Source organism: Scyliorhinus torazame, chromosome 28, assembly GCF_047496885.1.
Source record: "Scyliorhinus torazame isolate Kashiwa2021f chromosome 28, sScyTor2.1, whole genome shotgun sequence".
Taxonomy (NCBI): domain Eukaryota; kingdom Metazoa; phylum Chordata; class Chondrichthyes; order Carcharhiniformes; family Scyliorhinidae; genus Scyliorhinus; species Scyliorhinus torazame.
Window position 1 is genome coordinate 30,631,827 of NC_092734.1, and position 18,685 is coordinate 30,650,511.

Below are 18,685 nucleotides of genomic sequence, written 5' to 3' on the forward strand. Positions count from 1 at the left end.
AGCGCCAGGGCCCCAGGTTTGATTTCCAGCTTGGGTCACTGTCTGTGCGGAGTCTGCACGTTCTCCCCGTGTCTGCATGGGTTTCCTCTGGACTAGGGCTGGTTTAGCACAGTGGGCTAAATAGCTGACTTGCAATGCAGAACAATGCTAGCAGCGTGGGTTCAATTCCCATACCAGCATCCCTGAACAGGCGCCGGAATGTGGTGACTAGGGGCTTTTCACAGTAACTTCATTGAAGCCTACTTGTGACAATAAGTTAGTATTAGGGGCTGGTTTAGCACAGGACTAAATAGCTGGCTTTTAAAGCAGACCATGGCAGGCCAGCAGCGCGGGTTCAATTCCCGTGCCAGCCTCCCCAAACAGGCGCCGGAATGTGGTGACTAGGGGCTTTTCACAGTAACTTCATTTGAAGCCAACTTGTACAAGAAGCGATTTTCATTTCATTTCATTCATTATCAAAGTAATCCAAGTACACCACATCTTCAGGTTCCCCTTTATCCACCTTGCTTGTCACTTCTTCAAAACACACTAATAAATGAGTTGATATGATGTCCCTTTCACAAAGCCATGTTGACCCTGCCTGATCACATTATGATGTTCTAAGTATTTCTGCAATGGAATTTCCCTCTGTCAGACGCTTGACTAATTGGCCTGAAGCTTACTGCTTTCTGACTCCTCGGGGGCGATTCCCCTAGCCCCGCAGCAGGCCGGAGAATCGCTTAAACCGCGCCATGACGCCCCGGCGCCGGCGCGCGATTCTCCGAGGTGCGGAGAATCGGCGCCATTTGCACCGGCGCATCGCTGGCCGCGGGCCGCTGGAATTGGTGGGGCCGTCAATTCTCCGGCCCGGATGGGCCGAGCGGCCACGCGGATACGACAGAGTCCCGTCGGCGCCATTCACCCCTGGTCGCTGCCGTCGGGAACTCTGCGCGAAGGGTCGGGGGTGCAGCCTGTGGGGCGGGGAAATGTGCTCCTTCACCGAGGGGGGCCTCCGATGGGGTCTGGCCCGCGATCGGGGCCCACCGATCAGCAGGCCGGCCTCTCCCCCCCCCCCCCCCCCCCGGGCCTACTTTGTTGCGCGGCCGGCCCCTGAATCCCCACACCATGTTGCGTCGGGACCGGCGCACTGAAGAGGTCCCCCGCGCATGCGCAGGTTGGCGCGGTGCCCATTTGGCGCCGGGAAGGGAGGCTGGAGTGGCGTGAACCGCTCCAGCGCCATGCTGGCCCCCTGTGGGGAACAGAATCGGTCGTCCCCGTGCCCGTTTCGCACCGTCGTGAAACGCGACGGCGTTCACGACAGCGCGAACATTTCGTCTCCATTTTGGAGAATCGCCCCCCCCCCTCCTTTCTAGGAATAAAGGTGTTCCATTAGTCATTTTCCAATGCACTGGATCCCTTCCAGAATCAAAGGAGTTTTGCAAGATTATAAACAATGCCTCTCCTATCTCTGCAATCACTTGTTTGAAGACTCCAAGGTGGTCAGCTGATCCTGGGAACTTGTCAACCTTTAGGTCGAACAGTTTTCTCAGCACCTTTTCCCTGGTGATGGGGATGTTTTAAGTTCCTCCCTCCCATTCACCTTTTGATTTTAAGGTATCTTTGGGAAGCTTTTACAGTGAAGACAGACACAAAATGCCTGCCCAACTCCACTTTCCTCATTTCCCCAGACTCACTCTCTAAAGGACCAACACCAGCTTCAATTACTCTTTTGCTAGTTAGATAATTGTAGAAACTCTTACTATCTGTTTTTATATTACTAGCTAGCTTTCTCATACTCTACTTTCTCTTTCTTTGGGCATGATTTACCAGCCTTGTCGCACCTGGCTTGGCGACGCAATGAGGCCATTGAACCTCGCGAGAGGCCTCTCATGAGATTCGCGAGATTCATCCGAAGCTCGCGAGACATCGCGATCTGGAATTCGCCCAGGCTGGGCGAGATCCAAATCAGCATATTTAAATAAGCTGTTTGGCTCATTTAAATATGTTTGTGTCAGATTCTCCTGGTGCCTGGGAACTAACGGCCTCCCCAGCGAGGCCTGGACCAGGTGCTGTTTAATACAGGTCCACACGAATGTGGATCAGGCGTAACGGCACCTGAGGGATTTCCCAGCTCATTGGAAATCCCCGGGTGGTCGGGGACAGGACAGGGTGGCATCCTGGCTCTCCCTCTGGCACCCAAGCACCTTGGCACCGCCAGCCCGGCACCTTGGCACTGCCGCCCTGTCACTGCCAGGTTGCCCAAGTGGCACTGCCAGGCCTGCAGGGGGACTGCCAGGGTGCTATGATGGACGTGCTGGGGTTCCTGGGTGGCACTGCCAAAGGTCGGGGCCTGAAGGGAGCCATGCCCATGAAAAGGGAATGAGGAGCGTTACACCCGAGGGGCTGGTCTGACCCCCCCCAACAGGTGACTTGTTGCATTTTTGGGAGGCAGGTCCATTGGTTACGTCGGGAGTTTGAGAGATCGGGGCACTATTTAAAAATGGCGTCCCGATCTGAACCTGCGCTGAGGGCCTCCACTCACTGGAGTCCCTCAGCTAAGGAAATGGCGGCCTGGGGGTGGGGGGGGGGGGGTGGCGGCGGCGTTACCAACAGGGCACCAAAACAAGATGGTTAACTGTTAGCCGTTAGCTTGTCGTGCCGGCTAATTCCACCCAGAACGGACTCTATTTTATTTTGATTAGATCGTGCCCCAGGTGTGGGCTAGGTCGGGGAGAAGGTCCCCAAGGCCTCAGGAAATGACTACGTGTGGGTAAATAGCAGTGTGGATCTCACCCAAAAAGCCGGAGAGAAACCTCACCAAACTCGTCCAAAATGACACTGAGATATTCTTTTGGTCGAATTCTCTACTGGTTCTTCAAATCTGACCAATCCTCTGCCCTACACTACTCACTTTGTTATCTTTTCCAGTCTGATTCATCAAATCTACATGTAGATTACAGTCATCCATGATTATTGCGGGACCTTACTTATGCGGCCCACTTATTTATTTCGCTCTCCGACAATGTAACTACTGTTTGGGGGTCTAGAAACTTCTCCCACAAGTGACCTCTCACCTTTCCTATGACTACCCAAATTATTCTACATTTTGTTCATTTGAGCCAAGGTCATTACTGTACGAATGACATCCTTAATTAACAGAGCTACCCCACCACCCTTTCCCAGCTTTCTATGTTTTTGAAATGTCAAATACTCTCCAATATTCAGGGCCCAGCCTTGGCCACCTTGCAGCCATGGCTCTGTAACGGCTATCAGGTCAGATATATTTATTTCTATCTGAGCTAACATTCGTTTTGTTACGAATGTTGCATGCTTTCAGATCCAGAGCCTTTAACACCAGCTTTTTACCATGTTTGCAATCTCTGGCCTTCTCCGCTGGTGCACTCTTAAGTTTGTACCCTCTGGGCAGCACGGTGGCGCAGTGGTTAGCACTGCTGCCTCACGGTGCAGGAGTTCCAGGTTCGATCCCAGCTCTGGGTCACTATCCGTGTGGAGTTTGCACATTCTCCCCATGGTTGCGTGGGTTTTGCCCCCACAACCCAAAGATGTGCAGCGTAGGTGGATTGGCCACGCTAAATTGCCCCTTAATTAGAAAAAATGAATTGGGTACTTTAAATTTAAAATAAAACGTTTGTACCCTCTGTCCCTTCCTGCCACACTTGGGTAATCTTTGCCTAAATTGCTATATACCCTGTGTTATCCTTTGATTTATGACGCCCTCTCTCGCATGATCCCTTGGCCCCCAATTATTCAGTTTAAGGTCCTCCCTACCATCCTAGCTATACAGCTCACCGTCACACTGATGCCAGTGCGGTGAAGGTGACTTTTCGGGTCCTTAGGCCTTAGGCCCATTCATTAGTTTGTGTGATACACAATCAGCAACAATCTGATCGGGGTAGCTGTTATCCACAGGATACCTTTGATGATACCTTTCATTTCATTTTCATTTCATTTCATTTTCATTCATTTCATTTCATTTTCATGAGCCCTATTTTGGGATTAAAGGATGTGACGATGCCGCCGTTGGACTGGGGTGGGCACAGTAATAAGTCTTACAACAACGGGTTAAAGTCCAACAGGTTTGTTTCAAATCACTAGCTTTCGGAGCGTCGCTCCTTCATCAGTGAGCATAGCTCCTTCATTAGGTGAGTGATTAAAGGAAATGGTGAGGGTTTAAAAGAAATGAAGGAAATGAAAGGAAAATAAGGGATATGGAGATAATGCTGAAAGGTGGAATTGAAGTGGAAGACTATTCATCATTGTATTGAATCGAAGGGCTGAATGGCCTACTCCTGGCTCCTCTTTCTTAGGTTCTTATAATCGAACATCAAAGATAATCTTAGCCTTAATACTGCTGACACTTTAGCATCTCAAACTGGACGGCAAATTTATATTTCAATTGAGCCTGGCTGTACCAACCAGTTTCAACGTGAAACTGTCAACTCAACGTAGCCCCAGCGATACTCCATAGCAACCACTTATGGGTTATTGCCGCAATGTCAAGTAAAGATATAAAAGCCAAGAGAAGCGATTATAATTGCGAATGTTGATTATGGGATTTGGAGATTGACGCTAATTCTATTAAGAAAAAAACATTTTCCATGTGTTACTTTGGACACACCTCAAAAGTTGGCGCCGAGTAAAGACAATTTGGTGCCACTGATGGTTCAACCCAAATTAACGCAAATGATAGGTCTCCTGAACACTACCAACCATAAGCCATCAGCCTAAATAAACCTTTGCAGAAAGCCAACCACAAAAGCGAGCGAATTACTTCCCAGGTGCCAGTATTATATATCTTAGTAGCTCTCAGCCTGGCTAGAGAGATGCATTCTTCAATGAGCGGCACTTGTAGTATCGCATGTTTCTCTGGGGAGGCGGTGGCATAGTGTCATTGTCACTGGACTAGTAACCCAGAGACCCAGGGTAATGCTGTGGGGTCCCCGGTTCGAAACCCACCACAGTGGGTTTACTGAATTCAATAAAAATCTGGAATTTAAAAATCTAATGATGCCCATTGTCGATTATTGTTAAAAAAAAAACCACCTGGTACATTAATGACCCTTTAGAGAAAGAAATTGTCCGTCCTTACCCCGATCTGACCTGCACATGACTCCAGACCCACAGCGACGTGGATGACTCTTACTGCCCCTCTGAGATGGTCCTAGCAAGGGCAATAAATGCTGGCCGTGCCAGAGATGCCCAGATGGCATGAAAGAGGAACGAAATAAATAAAAAGCTACTCCAGGAATGCTGCAGTACAGCAGGTGCTGTCTTTTGGATTAGACAGCAAGCCAAAATTCTGTCTGACATCTCAGGTGAACGTGAAAGAACAGATTAAAGTCACCCATGATTATTGCTGTGCCTTTTTTGCACACCCCATTTGTTTCTTGGTGTATATCCTGTCCTATAATGTTTGGGGGAGGTGGGTGGAGTTACAAACTACTCCTCTTGCCTTTCCTGTTTCTTATATCTCTATCCAAACTGATTCTACATCGTGCTCATTAAAGCCAAGATCACCTCTCACATCTCTACTGACAACACCTTCAATTAACAGTGCAACCGATTAGTGGACAGTGTGGAGGGCAGCAATAATCTCCAAACCATATAGATGGGTTGGTGGAGTGGGCGATAAAGTGGCAGATGGAATTTAACACAGAGAAGTGTGAGGTCATGCATTTAGGGAGGTCGAACAGTTGTAGGGGGTACACAATAAATGGGAATATACTAAGAGGGGTAGATGAAGTGAGAGATCTTGGCGTACAGGTACACAGGTTCCTAAAGGCAGCAGTTCAAGTAGACAAGGTTGTTAAGAAAGCAGATGGAATGCACTCCTTCATTGGCAGAGTATAGAATATAAAAGTGATGATTAATGTTGGAATTGTACAAAACACTGGTGAGGCCACAACTGGAGTATTGTGTGCAGTTCTGGTCACCATGTTACAGGAAGGACGTTACTGCTCTGGAGAGAGGGCAGAGGAGGTTTACAAGAATGTTGCCAGGGCTGGAAAAGTGTAGCTACGAGGAGAGGTTGGAGAAGTTGGGGTTATTTTCCTTGGGACAAAGACTGAGGGTGACTTAACTGAGGTGACAAAATTATAGAGGGACGAGATAGAGTGGACAGGATAAAATAGTCTTTCTTGGTGGAGAATTCTAGTACCAGGGGACATAGATTCAAGATAAACGGCAGAAGGTGAAGAGGGGACGTGAGGAAGAACGTTTTTACACAGAGGGTGGTGGGAGTCTGGAATTCGCTGCCCGAGTTGGTGGTGGAGGCAGAGACCCTAAACTCTTTTAAAAAGTGCCTGGATCGCCACCTTAAGTGCTGGAAGCTACAGGGCCGTGGACCGGGTGGGATTAGAAAGGGCTCCTGGGTGTCCTTGGGCTGACATGGACAAGATGGGCCGAATGGTCTCTTTCTGCGGTGTAACGTTTCTATCGTTCTATGGTTCTAACCCCACCATCCTTTTCCCAGCTTCCCATCTTTTCGAAATGTCAAATACCCTTTCAATATTCAGATCCCAGCCTTGGTCACCCTGGCACCACGTCTCTGTAATGGCTACCAGGTCAGACATATTGATTTATATTTCGCAATTTCAAATGTTGTTGTGAGATCGCCCCCATTCAGGGAATCTCAGTGAGGGTTGGCAGGCTGGGTTGCTCCTATTCCTGGAGGATGGATCACATGACCTCCCTCCTCTAACCACCCCTCCCCCGCCCCACCCTTTTTAAAGATGGTGAGGTTTTCCTGCCTCAGTTACCCCCCCAGGCCGAGTATTCCCGACTCCCAGCACCCTCTGAGTGAAACAATATTTCCCAGGAGATAGTGAAAACACCGATTGCCAATAACAACATAGAGCAGAATCCCTACAGTGCTAAAGGAGGCCATTCAGCCCATCGAGTCTGCACCAAACCTCTGAAAGAGCACCCGACCTAACCCTATTACAGACCTTTTAAATGATTAATTCACGGAATTTATCAATTGATGGAATTTCAATTCCGCCGGCTGCAATGTTGGGATCTGAACCCACACTCCCAGAGCACTGGCTGGGCTTTCTTGACTACTCGTCCATTGGTGTCAGCACCATACTACCGTCGGTTTCCCTGTTAACAGAGTGTCAGCTTCTCTCAATCAGCGCATTTTGGTGAATGCTACTCACCGCCATTTTAACCCGGCGTGCAAAGAATTGGTAGAATCACAGAAAATACGGTGCAGAAGAGACCATTCAGCCCATCGAGTCTGCACCGACACATGAAAAACACCTGACCTGACTACCTTATCCCATTTGCCAGCACTTGGTCCATAGCCTTGAACATTATGATGTGCCAAATGCTCATCCAGATACTTTATAAAGGATGTGAGGCAACCCGCCTCTCCCACCCTCCCAGACAGTGCGTTCCAGACCCGCCTCTCCCACCCTCCCAGGCAGTGCGTTCCAGACCCGCCTCTCCCACCCTCCCAGGCAGTGCGTTCCAGACTGTCCCTGCTCTCTGGGTAAAAAAGGTTCTCCTCAAATCCCCCCTAAACCTCCTGCCCATCACCTTGAACTTGTGTCCCCCTCATGATTACCCATTCAACTAAGGGGAACAACTGATCCATATCCACCCTCTCCACGCCCCTCATAATCTTGTCCACTTCGATCAGGTCGCCCCTCAGTCTTCTCTGCTCCAGGGAAAACAACCCAAGCCTTTCGACCCTCTCGTCATAACTTAAATGTTCCATCCCAGGCAACAACCTGATGAATCTCCTCCAGTGCAATCACATCCTTCCTATCATGTGGCGACCAGAATCGGATTGTCGATTGTGCGTAGCGTCACCAAATTTTGATGCAATCGGACCTGTCACCTAGTCTGTATTGCCAGCTACTCTCACTGTCTGTCCAGTCACTTGCTTGGCTCGCTGCTGCCGCGTGCACTATACCAAGGGTGGATGACTGCTCAAACACCCCCCCCCCTCCTATCGACAACAACAATAACTTGCATTCACGTAGAACCTTAACACCGTAAAATGATTTCACTAGAGCGTAAACCGAGCCACATTAAGACAAAATGTCCAAAATCTTCACCAAAGAGGTAGATTTTTAAGGAGTGTGTTATAGGAGCGAGGTAGAAGCACGCATAGTTTTAAGGAGGAATTGCAGAATTTAAGGTTTAAGCCACCGGAGATACAACGACGAGGCAGTAAAAACCAGAAAGGTACAAGATGCAGATTTGGAATATGACCGACATCGCAAAGAGTTCTGAGACCGGAGCAGGGTGGGGCTTGAGGGGTGGGGGGAGGGAGAGGGGGGGGGTGAGGCCTGGGAAGGGTTGGAAAAGCAGGGCGGCAAAATCAAAGTCTTGCCAAGGACCAGGAGCCAGTGAAGGCCAGCGAATACAGGGGTGAGGACCCGTTGCGGGTTAGGGGATGGGAAGTTGGGGAACTAGCGGAATAGTCAAGAATAATAATGAGGGCTTCAGGAGTCGAAAGGCCGAGGCATGCCAGGCAATATTACGGAGGTGGGTATCGGCGGTCTTCGTGAAGGCCTGGGTGTGTGGTCAGAAACAAATCTCAGGATCAAAGTTACAAATAACCTCATTCAATTCAGACTGTTTCGGTTGTACGGGGGGGGTGGGGACCACGGCAAGATGGAGTCAGCGGGGAGAAAGCAGAGATCAAGGCTGGAATGGAAGACATTGGGATTTTCCACCCTCCTCACCATGACGTGCTTCCCAGTGGCAGAGGCAACTCTCCGTCTGCCACCAACGGGATCTTCCAGCCCCGCTGATGGCTGCGCCGATTTGCATTGCTCGCTGGTCCCGCTGCCGTGGTACCTGAGGTAACAGCGCAGAAGCCGGGAGGGGAACCATTCCGGGGAGGGGGGGGGGGGGGGGGGGAGACAGGACTCCCCCCCCCCCCCCATCAGAATAGTCACCTGTAATGTCAAGGGACTTAAAGGCCCAGTGAAAAGATCCAGAGTCTTCGCCCACCTGAAAAGTATGAAAGCCGACATAGTCTCCCTCCAAGAGACACACCTGAGGGAGAAGGACCAACTGCGGGTAAGGAAGGGATGGGGGGGGGGGGGTCAGACCTACCATTCCTACTACGGGACGAGGGCCGGGGGGGGGGGGGGGATAGCTATTTTGATGAGCAAGAGGAAGGTGTTCATGGTGACAAAGACAGTCACGGACTTGTTGAGGATGTTCAATGAGGCAAGGGAAAGAGGGGTGCTGCCCCCGATGATGTCACAGGCAACGATTTCGCTGATTCTTAAGCAGGACAAGAACTCGGAGCTGTGTGGGTCCTGCAGGCCAATCTCCCTGTTGAATGTAGATGCCAAGTTGCTGGCCAAAATCTTGTCCTCCCGGATCGAGGATTGTGTTCCGGACGTTATTGGGGAGGACCAGATGGGGTTTGTTAAGGGCAGGCAGTTGGTGGCCAATGTAAGAAGGCTGTTAAATGTGATCATGATGCCCCCGGAAGGTAGGGAGGTGGAGGTAAAGATCGCAATGGATGCAGAAAAGGCTTTTGATCGGGTAGAATGGGATTATCTGCGGGAGATACTGGGACAGTTCGGATTTGGGCGGGGTTTTATTGACTGGGTCAGGTTGCGGTATCAGGCTCCTGTGGCAAGTGTATGGATGAATAGGACAACATCGGACTATTTTAGACTGCACCGGGGGACGAGACAGGGCTCGTGGACCAAATGAAGGATGATTTTTGGAGATGGGACGCGCTTCCGTTGTCTCTGGCTGGGAGAGGGCAAACGGTGAAGAGGACGGTCCTCCCGAGATTCCTATTTGTATTTTAGCGTCTCTCCATCTTTATTCCGCAGTCCTTTTTTAAGCGGGTCAACAGAGTGATCACAGGCTTCGTCTGGGCGAGTAAGGAAGGTAATGCTTGAGCGGAGTCGGTGAGAGGGCAGGCTGGCGCTGCCAAACTTTAGCAACTATTACTGGGTGGCTAATATAGCCATGATCAGGAAGTGGGTGGTGGGGAAGGGGTCGGCATGGGTGCGTATGAAAGCGGCTTCATGCAAGGGCACCAGTCTGGGGGCGTTGGTAACTGCGCCTCTGCCATTCCCGCTGGCAGGGTACTCCACCAGTCCAGTGGTGGTGTCAGCCCTGAGAGTTTTGGGCCAATGGAGGAGGCATGTGGGAGCATCGGTTTGGGCCCCAATCTGTGATAATCACCGGTTTGCCCCGGGGAGTATGGACGGGGGGTTCCGGTTATGGCGGAGAGCGGGGATTGAGAGGATGGGGGATATGTTCATAGAGGGGAGCTTTCCGAGTATGAGGGCGCTGGAGGAGAAGTTTGGGTTGGCGAGGGGAAACAAATTCAGGTATCTGCAGGTGCGGGACTTCCTTCGTAAACAGGTGTCAACCTTCCTGCTCCTACTGCAGAGGGGGATACAAGACAGGGTAGTTTCCAGAGGGTGGGTAGGCGAAGGGAGCGTCTCGGACATTTTTAAGGAGCTTATGGGGTCGGAGGAGACGCAGACCGAGGAGCTGAAGTGCAAGTGGGAGGAGGAACTGGGAGGTGAGATAGAGGATGGTCTATGAGCTGACGCGTTGAGTAGAGTCAACGCGTCTGCAACATGTGCCAGGCTCAGCCTGATACAATTTAAGGTTGTTCACCGGGCTCACATGACAGTGGCCCGGATGAGCAGATTCTTTGGGGTGGAAGACAGGTGCGCAAAATGTGCGGGAGGACCAGCGAACCACGTCCACATGTTTTGGACATGTCCGAAGCTTAGGGGATTTTGGCAGGGGTTTGCAGATGTCATGTCCACGGTGTTAAAAACAAGGTGGGCGCTGAGTCCAGAGGTGGCGATTTTCGGGGTGTCAGAAGACCCGGGAATCCAGGAGGAGAAAGAGGCAGACGTTCTGGCCTTTGCTTCCCTGGTAGCCCGCAGACGGATCCTATTAGCATGGAGGGACTCAAAGCCCCCGAAGTCAGAGACCTGGCTATTGGACATAGGGGGTCAATAAGGGTGGGACCTGTACGAAAGGTAAATGCTTTTGCACTATGTTTATGGTTTCATGTATATTGTTTATTTTGTTGTTGTTACTATACAAAAAATACCTCAATAAAATGTTGATTAAAAAATGGACGGTCACAGACCCAGGGGGACGGTACATCATGGTCAGCGGTGTCCTGGGGCGCTGGTAGTCCTAGTAAAGGTGTACACTAACTGGGACGACACGGAATTTGTAAAGAAGACCACTGCAGAAATCCCTCGACATAGACACGCACCAACTGATCATGGAGAAGGGGGGAGGGGGGCGCGGCGGCGGCCAGAACATAAGAACTAGGAGCAGGAGTAGGCCATCTGGACCGTCGAGCCTGCTCCACCATTCAATGAGATCAGGGCTGATCTTTTGTGGACTCAGCTCCACTTACCGGCCCGAACACCATAACCCTTAATCCCTTTATTCTTCAAAAAACTATCTATCTTTATCTTAAAAACATTTAATGAAGGAGCCTCTACTGCTTCACTGGGCAAGGAATTCCATAGATTCACAACCCTTTGGGTGAAGAAGTTCCTCCTAAACTCAGTTCTAAATCTACTTCCCCTTATTTTGAGGCTATGCCCCCTAGTTCTGCTTTCATCCGCCAGTGGAAACAACCTGCCCGCATCTATCCTATCTATTCCCTTCATAATCTTATATGTTTCTATAAGATCCCCCCTCATCCTTCTAAATTCCAACGAGTACAGTCCCAGTCTACTCAACCTCTCCTCGTAATCCAACCCCTTCAGCTCTGGGATTAACCTAGTGAATCTCCTCTGCACACCCTCCAGTGCCAGTAGGTCCTTTCTCAAGTAAGGAGACCAAAACTGAACACAATACTCCAGGTGTGGCCTCACTAACACCTTATACAATTGCAGCAGAACCTCCCTAGTCTTAAACTCCATCCCTCTAGCAATGAAGGACAAAATTCCATTTGCCTTCTTAATCACCTGTTGCACCTGTAAACCAACTTTTTGCGACTCATGCACTAGAACACCCAGGTCTCTCTGCACAGTAGCATGTTTTAATATTTTATCATTTAAATAATAATCCCTTTTGCTGTTATTCCTACCAAAATGGATGACCTCACATTTATCAACATTGTATTCCATCTGCCAGACCCTAGCCCATTCACTTAGCCTATCCAAATCCCTCTGCAGACTTCCAGTATCCTCTGCACTTTTTGCTTTACCACTTATCTTAGTGTCGTCTGCAAACTTGGACACATTGCCCTTGGTCCCCAACTCCAAATCATCTATGTAAATTGTGAACAGTTGTGGGCCCAACACTGATCCCTGAGGGACACCACTAGCTACTGATTGACAACCAGAGAAACACCCATTAATCCCCACTCTTTGCTTTCCATTAACCAATCCTCTATCCATGCTACTACTTTCCCCTTAATGCCATGCATCTTTATCTTATGCAACAACCTTTTGTGTGGCACCTTGTCAAAGGCTTTCTGGAAATCCAGATATACCACATCCATTGGCTCCCCGTTATCTACCGCACTGTCAATGTCCTCAAAAAATTCCACCAAATTAGTTAGGCATGACCTGTCCTTTATGAACCCATGCTGCGTCTGCCCAATGGGACAATTTCCATCCAGATGCCTCGCTATTTCTTCCTTGATGATAGATTCCATCATCTTCCCTACTACCGAAGTTAAGCTCACTGGCCTATAATTACCCGCTTTCTGCCTACCTCCTTTTTTAAACAGTGGTGTCACGTTTGCTAATTTCCAATCCGCCGGGACCACCCCAGAGTCTAGTGAATTTTGGTAAATTATCACTAGTGCGGGGAACTGGGAACGTTTATGGAGCAGATGTGGACGGTGGAACCATGGAGGATCATGCACCCAGGTGGGAAGGAATTCTTGTTTGCCTCACTAGTACACAAGGTCGATGCCCGCATCGCCTTCTTTGTCGTGGTGCTTCCAGAAGTAGTCAGAGCGGAATATTCCGCGATCGCCATCTCTGACCACGCTCCACATTACATGGGTGCGAGGTTGGAGACGGGCTGTGCCCAACGACCCGCATGGAGGTTGGACACGACCCTCTTGGCCAACAAGGTCTTCTGCCAGAAAACCTCGCAGGCCATAGGCGAGCACATTACTAACAACCGGAATGGGGAAGTCGCACCCTCCAGCACTGAACGCAGTGATTAGGGGAGAGATTATAGCTTATAAGGCACGTAGAGACATGGAAGGGAGGATGGCCAGGCAGCTGATCGACTCTATCCTGGAGATCGACAGAAAGCACTCCAAGGCCACGACCGTAGAGCTTCTGGTGGAGAGGAAAAAGCTGCAAATGGACTTTAACCTGCTATCCACCAGGAAAGCAGTGTACCAACTCCGCCAGGCACGGGGGATTTTTACGAGCATAGAGACAAGGCTAGCCGCCTACTGGTTCACCAGCTGAGAAAGCAGGCAGCCACGAGGGAGATGGTGCAGGTAAAGGACAGCAGAGACGGACTGGTAGCCTAACCCAAAAAAAGGTCAACCAAGCATTGGGCCATTATAATATAATAATCTTTGTCACAAGTAGACTTACATTAACACTGCAATGAAGTGAAAAGCCCCTAGTCGCCACATTCCGGCGCCTGTTCGGGTACACGGAGGGAGAATTCAGAATGTTCAATCCACCTAACAGCACGTCTTTCGGGACTTGTGGGAGGAAACCGGAGCACCCGGAGGAAACCCGCGCAGACACTGGGAGTGTGTGCAGACTCCGCACAGACAGTGACCCAAGCCGGGAATTGAACCCGGGACCCTGGCGCTGTGAAGCAACAGTGCTAACCACTGTGCTACCGTGCCGCCCCTACCGGGGACTGTACAACTCTGAGCCCCCCGACGGGGAATGGTGGATGAAACAGTTCCTCGGTTGACTGGACATGCCAGTCGTAGGGGACGATAGACGGAGGGAGTTGGAAGCACCGCGAGGGATGGGAGAGGTTATGGAGAGCATCAACTCCATGCAGGCGGGGAAGGCGCCGGGGCCCAACGGGTTCCCACCGGACTTTTACATTAAATGTGGTTGCCCCGCAAACAGACCCATTTTGCTGTTCAATGTAGACACGCGGGAGGCAACGTGACCGCAGGGAGCAGATAGAAATGGGAGGGTGGAGAAGGAGGGGACCAGAGGAAACAACAAGGTGGAGGCTAGAAAATGGCCGACACAGAGGCCAGAGGGCCTAGCACAAAGCCACAAGAAAGAGAGCCCTTAAAGGCAGGCCGACATGAGGAGATGGAGAAGGCAGAAGAGCGGGAAGACCAAGCGATAACAGGGGGGGGGGGGGGGGGGGGGGGGGAGAAGGAGGGCACTGCCCACATTCAAACACCAGAAAACTACCCACGGTAAAGCAAAGGGCCAAGTGAAGGACTCTGAAATAGCGAAAGAAGGGAGGTAGCGGGGGGGGGGGGGGGGGGGGGGGGGGGGGGTGAGGGGACAGAAAAAGAACAACTTGTAAATTGTAACTGTCGCATCTACCTTTAACCAGTGCATAAAATATTAAAACTTTAATTAAAAAATTTTTTTTTCAAAACTCTGTGTGACTGTAACTCTGTGTGTGACTGTGTATGTGACATTGTGTGTGACTGTGTAACGCTATGCGTGTGTGACTCTGTAACTGTGTGTAACTCTGTGTGTGTGTGACAGTGTGTGAGACATTGTGTGCGTGTGTGTGTGACATTGTGTGTGTATGACTGTGTGTGACAGGGTGTGTGACATTGTGTGTATGACTGTGTGTGACATTGTGTGTGTATGATTGTGTGTGAGTGTGTCTGACATTGTGTGTGTGTGACATTGTGTGTATGATTGTGTGTGTGACATTGTGTGTGTGTGTGACATTGTGTGTGTGTGTGACATTGTGTGTGACATTGTGTGTATGATTGTGTGTGTGACATTGTGTGTGTATGACTGTGTGTGACATTGTGTGTGAGTGTGTTTGTGTGCGTGTCAGTGTGTGTGACTGTCTCAGTGTGTGTGTGAATGACTGTGTCAGTGTGTGTGAGAGACACGGTGTGTGACAGTGTGTGTCTGCATCAGTGTGTGTGACAGTGTGTGTGTGTGACTGTGTGACAGTGTGTGTGTGACTCTGTGTGATGGTGTGAGACTCTGTGTGACAGTGTGTGTGACTGTGTGTGCAGTATACTCACACAACCCAGAGTGCAGTGATGGTGGAGACGGACAGGCAGACGGGCAGGATGAGCCAGGCTGTCATTCCAGGAGACAGGCGGTGTCAGGCACAGTGCAGGACATGTGGAGCAGTTCAGTCTGTCACTGCAAACAACCGGGACCACAGTCACAGTCAGAATCAAAGTGAATCAGGAGCAATTCAGGAGCCCTGCACAACCCCAGCCCGGATCCTACCCCAGCCTGGCACCTACCCTAGCCCAGCACATGCCCCCAGCCCAGCACATGCCCCAGTCCAGCACATGCCCCCAGCACATGCCCCCAGCCCAGCACATGCCCCCAGCCCAGCACATGCCCCCAGCCCAGCACCTACCCCCAGCCCAGCACCTACCCCAGCCCAACACCTACCCCCAGCCCAGCACCTACCCCCAGCCCAGCACCTAACCCCAGCCCAGCACCTAACCCCAGCCCAACACCTACCCCCAGCCCAGCACCTACCCCCAGCCCAGCACATACCCCCAGCCCAGCACAAACCCCCAGCCCAGCACAAACCCCCAGCCCAGCCCAGCACCTACCCCCAGCCCAGCACAAACCCCCAGCCCAGCACAAACCCCCAGCCCAGCACAAACCCCCAGCCCAGCACCTACCCCCAGCCCAGCACCTACCCCAGCCCAGCACCTAACCCCAGCCCAGCACCTAACCCCAGCCCAACACCTACCCCCAGCCCAGCACCTAACCCCAGCCCAACACCTACCCCCAGCCCAGCACCTAACCCCAGCCCAGCACCTAACCCCAGCCCAACACCTACCCCCAGCCCAGCACATGCCCCCAGCCCAGCACCTACCCCAGCCCAGCACCTACCCCAGCCCAGCACCTAACCCCAGCCCAGCACCTAACCCCAGCCCAGCACCTACCCCCAGCCCAGCACAAACCTCCCTCAATATTCCAGCTTTTTCTGCTTCAAAAGAAAACATTCCTGCAGCTAGGCTGCTGTTTTTACACAGATGGGGGTTTTGCTTCACTCAGCTCCGTCCCCGGGGAGAGTTGGACACAGCCCCGGGGAGAGTTGGACACAGCCCCGGGGAGAGTTAGCACAACACTCACTCATGTGGATCCTGCTCCAGGTTCGGGGACCCCCGGCTCCACATCCACTGGAACTCCAGCAACTCACTGCTGCCTCCAACAGTACCTTCCCCTCGGCTCCAACTCCTGCCGAGTGGCTCAGTGCAGCGCTAGAGGGCAACTCTGAGAGTGAGAGAGACAAGGGGGAGACTGAGAGCGAGCGAGAGAGAAAGAGACTGAGAGGGAGAGGGGGAGAGAGAGACTGAGATAAACTAACAGGGGGAGACAGAGAGACTGAGATAAACTAACGGGGCAGACATAGAGACAGAGATAAACTAACGGGGGTGACAGAGAGAGAGAGACTGAGATAAACTAACAGGGGAGACAGAGAGAGACAGACAGACTGAGATAAACTAACAGGGGAGACAGAGAGAGAGACTGAGATAAACTAACAGGGGAGACACAGAGAGAGAGAGAGACTGAGATAAACTAACGGGGGAGACAGATAGAGAGACAGACTGAGATAAACTAACGGGGGAGACAGAGAGAGAGACTGAGATAAACTAACGGGGGAGACAGAGAGAGAGAGACTGAGATAAACTAACGGGGGTGACAGAGAGAGAGAGAGACTGAGATAAACTAACAGGGGAGACAGACAGAGAGAGAGAGAGACTGAGATAAACTAACGGGGGAGACAGACAGAGAGACAGACTGAGATAAACTAACAGGGGAGACAGAGAGAGAGACTGAGATAAACTAACGGGGGAGACAGATAGAGAGACTGAGATAAACTAACGGGGGAGACAGAGAGAGAGACTGAGATAAACTAACAGGGGGGAGATAGAGACAGACTGAGATAAACTAACAGGGGAGACAGAGAGAGAGACAGAGAGAGAGAGAGACTGAGATAAACTAACAGGGGAGACAGGGAGAGAGACTGAGATAAACTATCGGGGGATACAGAGAGAGAGACAGAGAGAGAGAGACTGAGATAAACTAATGGGGGAGACAGAGAGAGAGAGAGAGAGAGATAAACTAAGGGGGAGACAGAGAGAGAGAGACTGAGATAAACTAACAGGGGGGAGATAGAGACAGACTGAGATAAACTAACAGGGGAGACAGAGAGAGAGACAGAGAGAGAGAGAGACTGAGATAAACTAACAGGGGAGACAGAGAGAGAGACTGAGATAAACTATCGGGGGATACAGAGAGAGAGACTGAGAGAGAGAGAGACTGAGATAAACTAATGGGGGAGACAGAGAGAGAGAGAGAGAGAGATAAACTAAGGGGGAGACAGAGAGAGAGAGACTGAGATCAACTAACAGGGGAGACAGAGAGAGACTGAGATAAACTAACAGGGGGGTGACAGAGAGGGAGAGACTGAGATAAACTAACGGGGGAGACAGAGAGAGAGAGACTGAGATAAACTAACAGGGGGGAGACAGAGAGGGAGAGACTGAGATAAACTAACAGGGGGGTGACAGAGAGAGAGAGACTGAGATAAACTAACAGGGGGGTGACAGAGAGAGAGAGACTGAGATAAACTAACGGGGGAGACAGAGAGAGAGAAAGACTGAGATAAACTAACAGGGGGGAGACAGAGAGAGAGAGACTGCGATAAACTAACGGGGGAGACAGAGAGAGAGACAGAGATAAACTAACAGGGGGGAGACAGAGAGAGAGAGACTGAGATAAACTAACAGGGGGAGACAGAGAGAGAGACTGAGATAAACTAACAGGGGGGAGACAGAGATGAGAGACAGACTGAGATAAACTAACGGGGGAGACAGAGAGAGAGAAAGAGAGACTGGGATAAACTAACAGGGGGGAGACAGAGAGAGAGAGAGAGAGACTGAGATAAACTAACGGGGGGGAGACAGAGATGAGAGACAGACTGAGATAAACTAACGGGGGAGACAGAGAGAGAGAAAGAGAGACTGGGATAAACTAACAGGGGGGAGACAGAGAGAGAGAGAGAGAGACTGAGATAAACGAACAGGGGGGAGACAGAGAGAGAGACTGAGATAAACTAACGGGGGGGAGACAGAGAGAGAGAGAGAGACTGAGATAAACTAACAGGGGGGAGATAGAGACAGAGACAAACTGAGATAAACTAACAGGGGAGACAGAGAGAGAGACCGAGAGAGAGAGAGACTGAGATAAACTAAGAGGGGAGACAGAGAGAGAGACTGAGATAAACTAACAGGGGAGACAGAGAGAGAGAGAGATAACGGGGGAGACAGAGAGAGAGAGAGACTGCGATAAACTAACGGGGGAGACAGAGAGAGAGAGATAAACTAACGGGGGAGACAGAGAGAGAGAGACTGAGATAAACTAACGGGGGAGACAGAGAGAGAGAGACTGAGATAAACTAATGGGGGAGAGAGAGACAGAGATAAACTAAAAGGGGGGAGACAGAGAGAGACTGAGAAAAACTAACGGGGGAGAGAGAGAGACTGAGATAAACTAACAGGGGAGACAGAGAGAGACAGACTGAGATA

At 50.8% G+C, this 18,685-nt stretch overlaps 1 protein-coding gene across 2 annotated transcripts in view; it reads right to left on the reverse strand.

The window, feature by feature from the left end:
* Positions 1–16,654, reverse strand: part of LOC140403644 (transmembrane protein 150A) — a 124,375-nt gene extending 107,721 nt beyond the window's left edge. The window contains exons 1-2 of one of the 2 annotated variants that reach the window (XM_072491792.1): positions 16,227–16,654; positions 15,146–15,269 (exon numbers count right to left, since the gene is read on the reverse strand). In XM_072491792.1, coding sequence (XP_072347893.1) covers positions 15,146–15,210 — 65 coding nt within the window. In that variant the 5' untranslated portion in view covers positions 15,211–15,269; positions 16,227–16,654. Of the gene's footprint in view, positions 1–15,145; positions 15,270–16,054; positions 16,185–16,226 lie in introns of those variants that run through there. The other variant, XM_072491793.1, reaches the window with a different exon arrangement.
* Between the last annotated feature and the right edge of the window lie 2,031 nt (positions 16,655–18,685).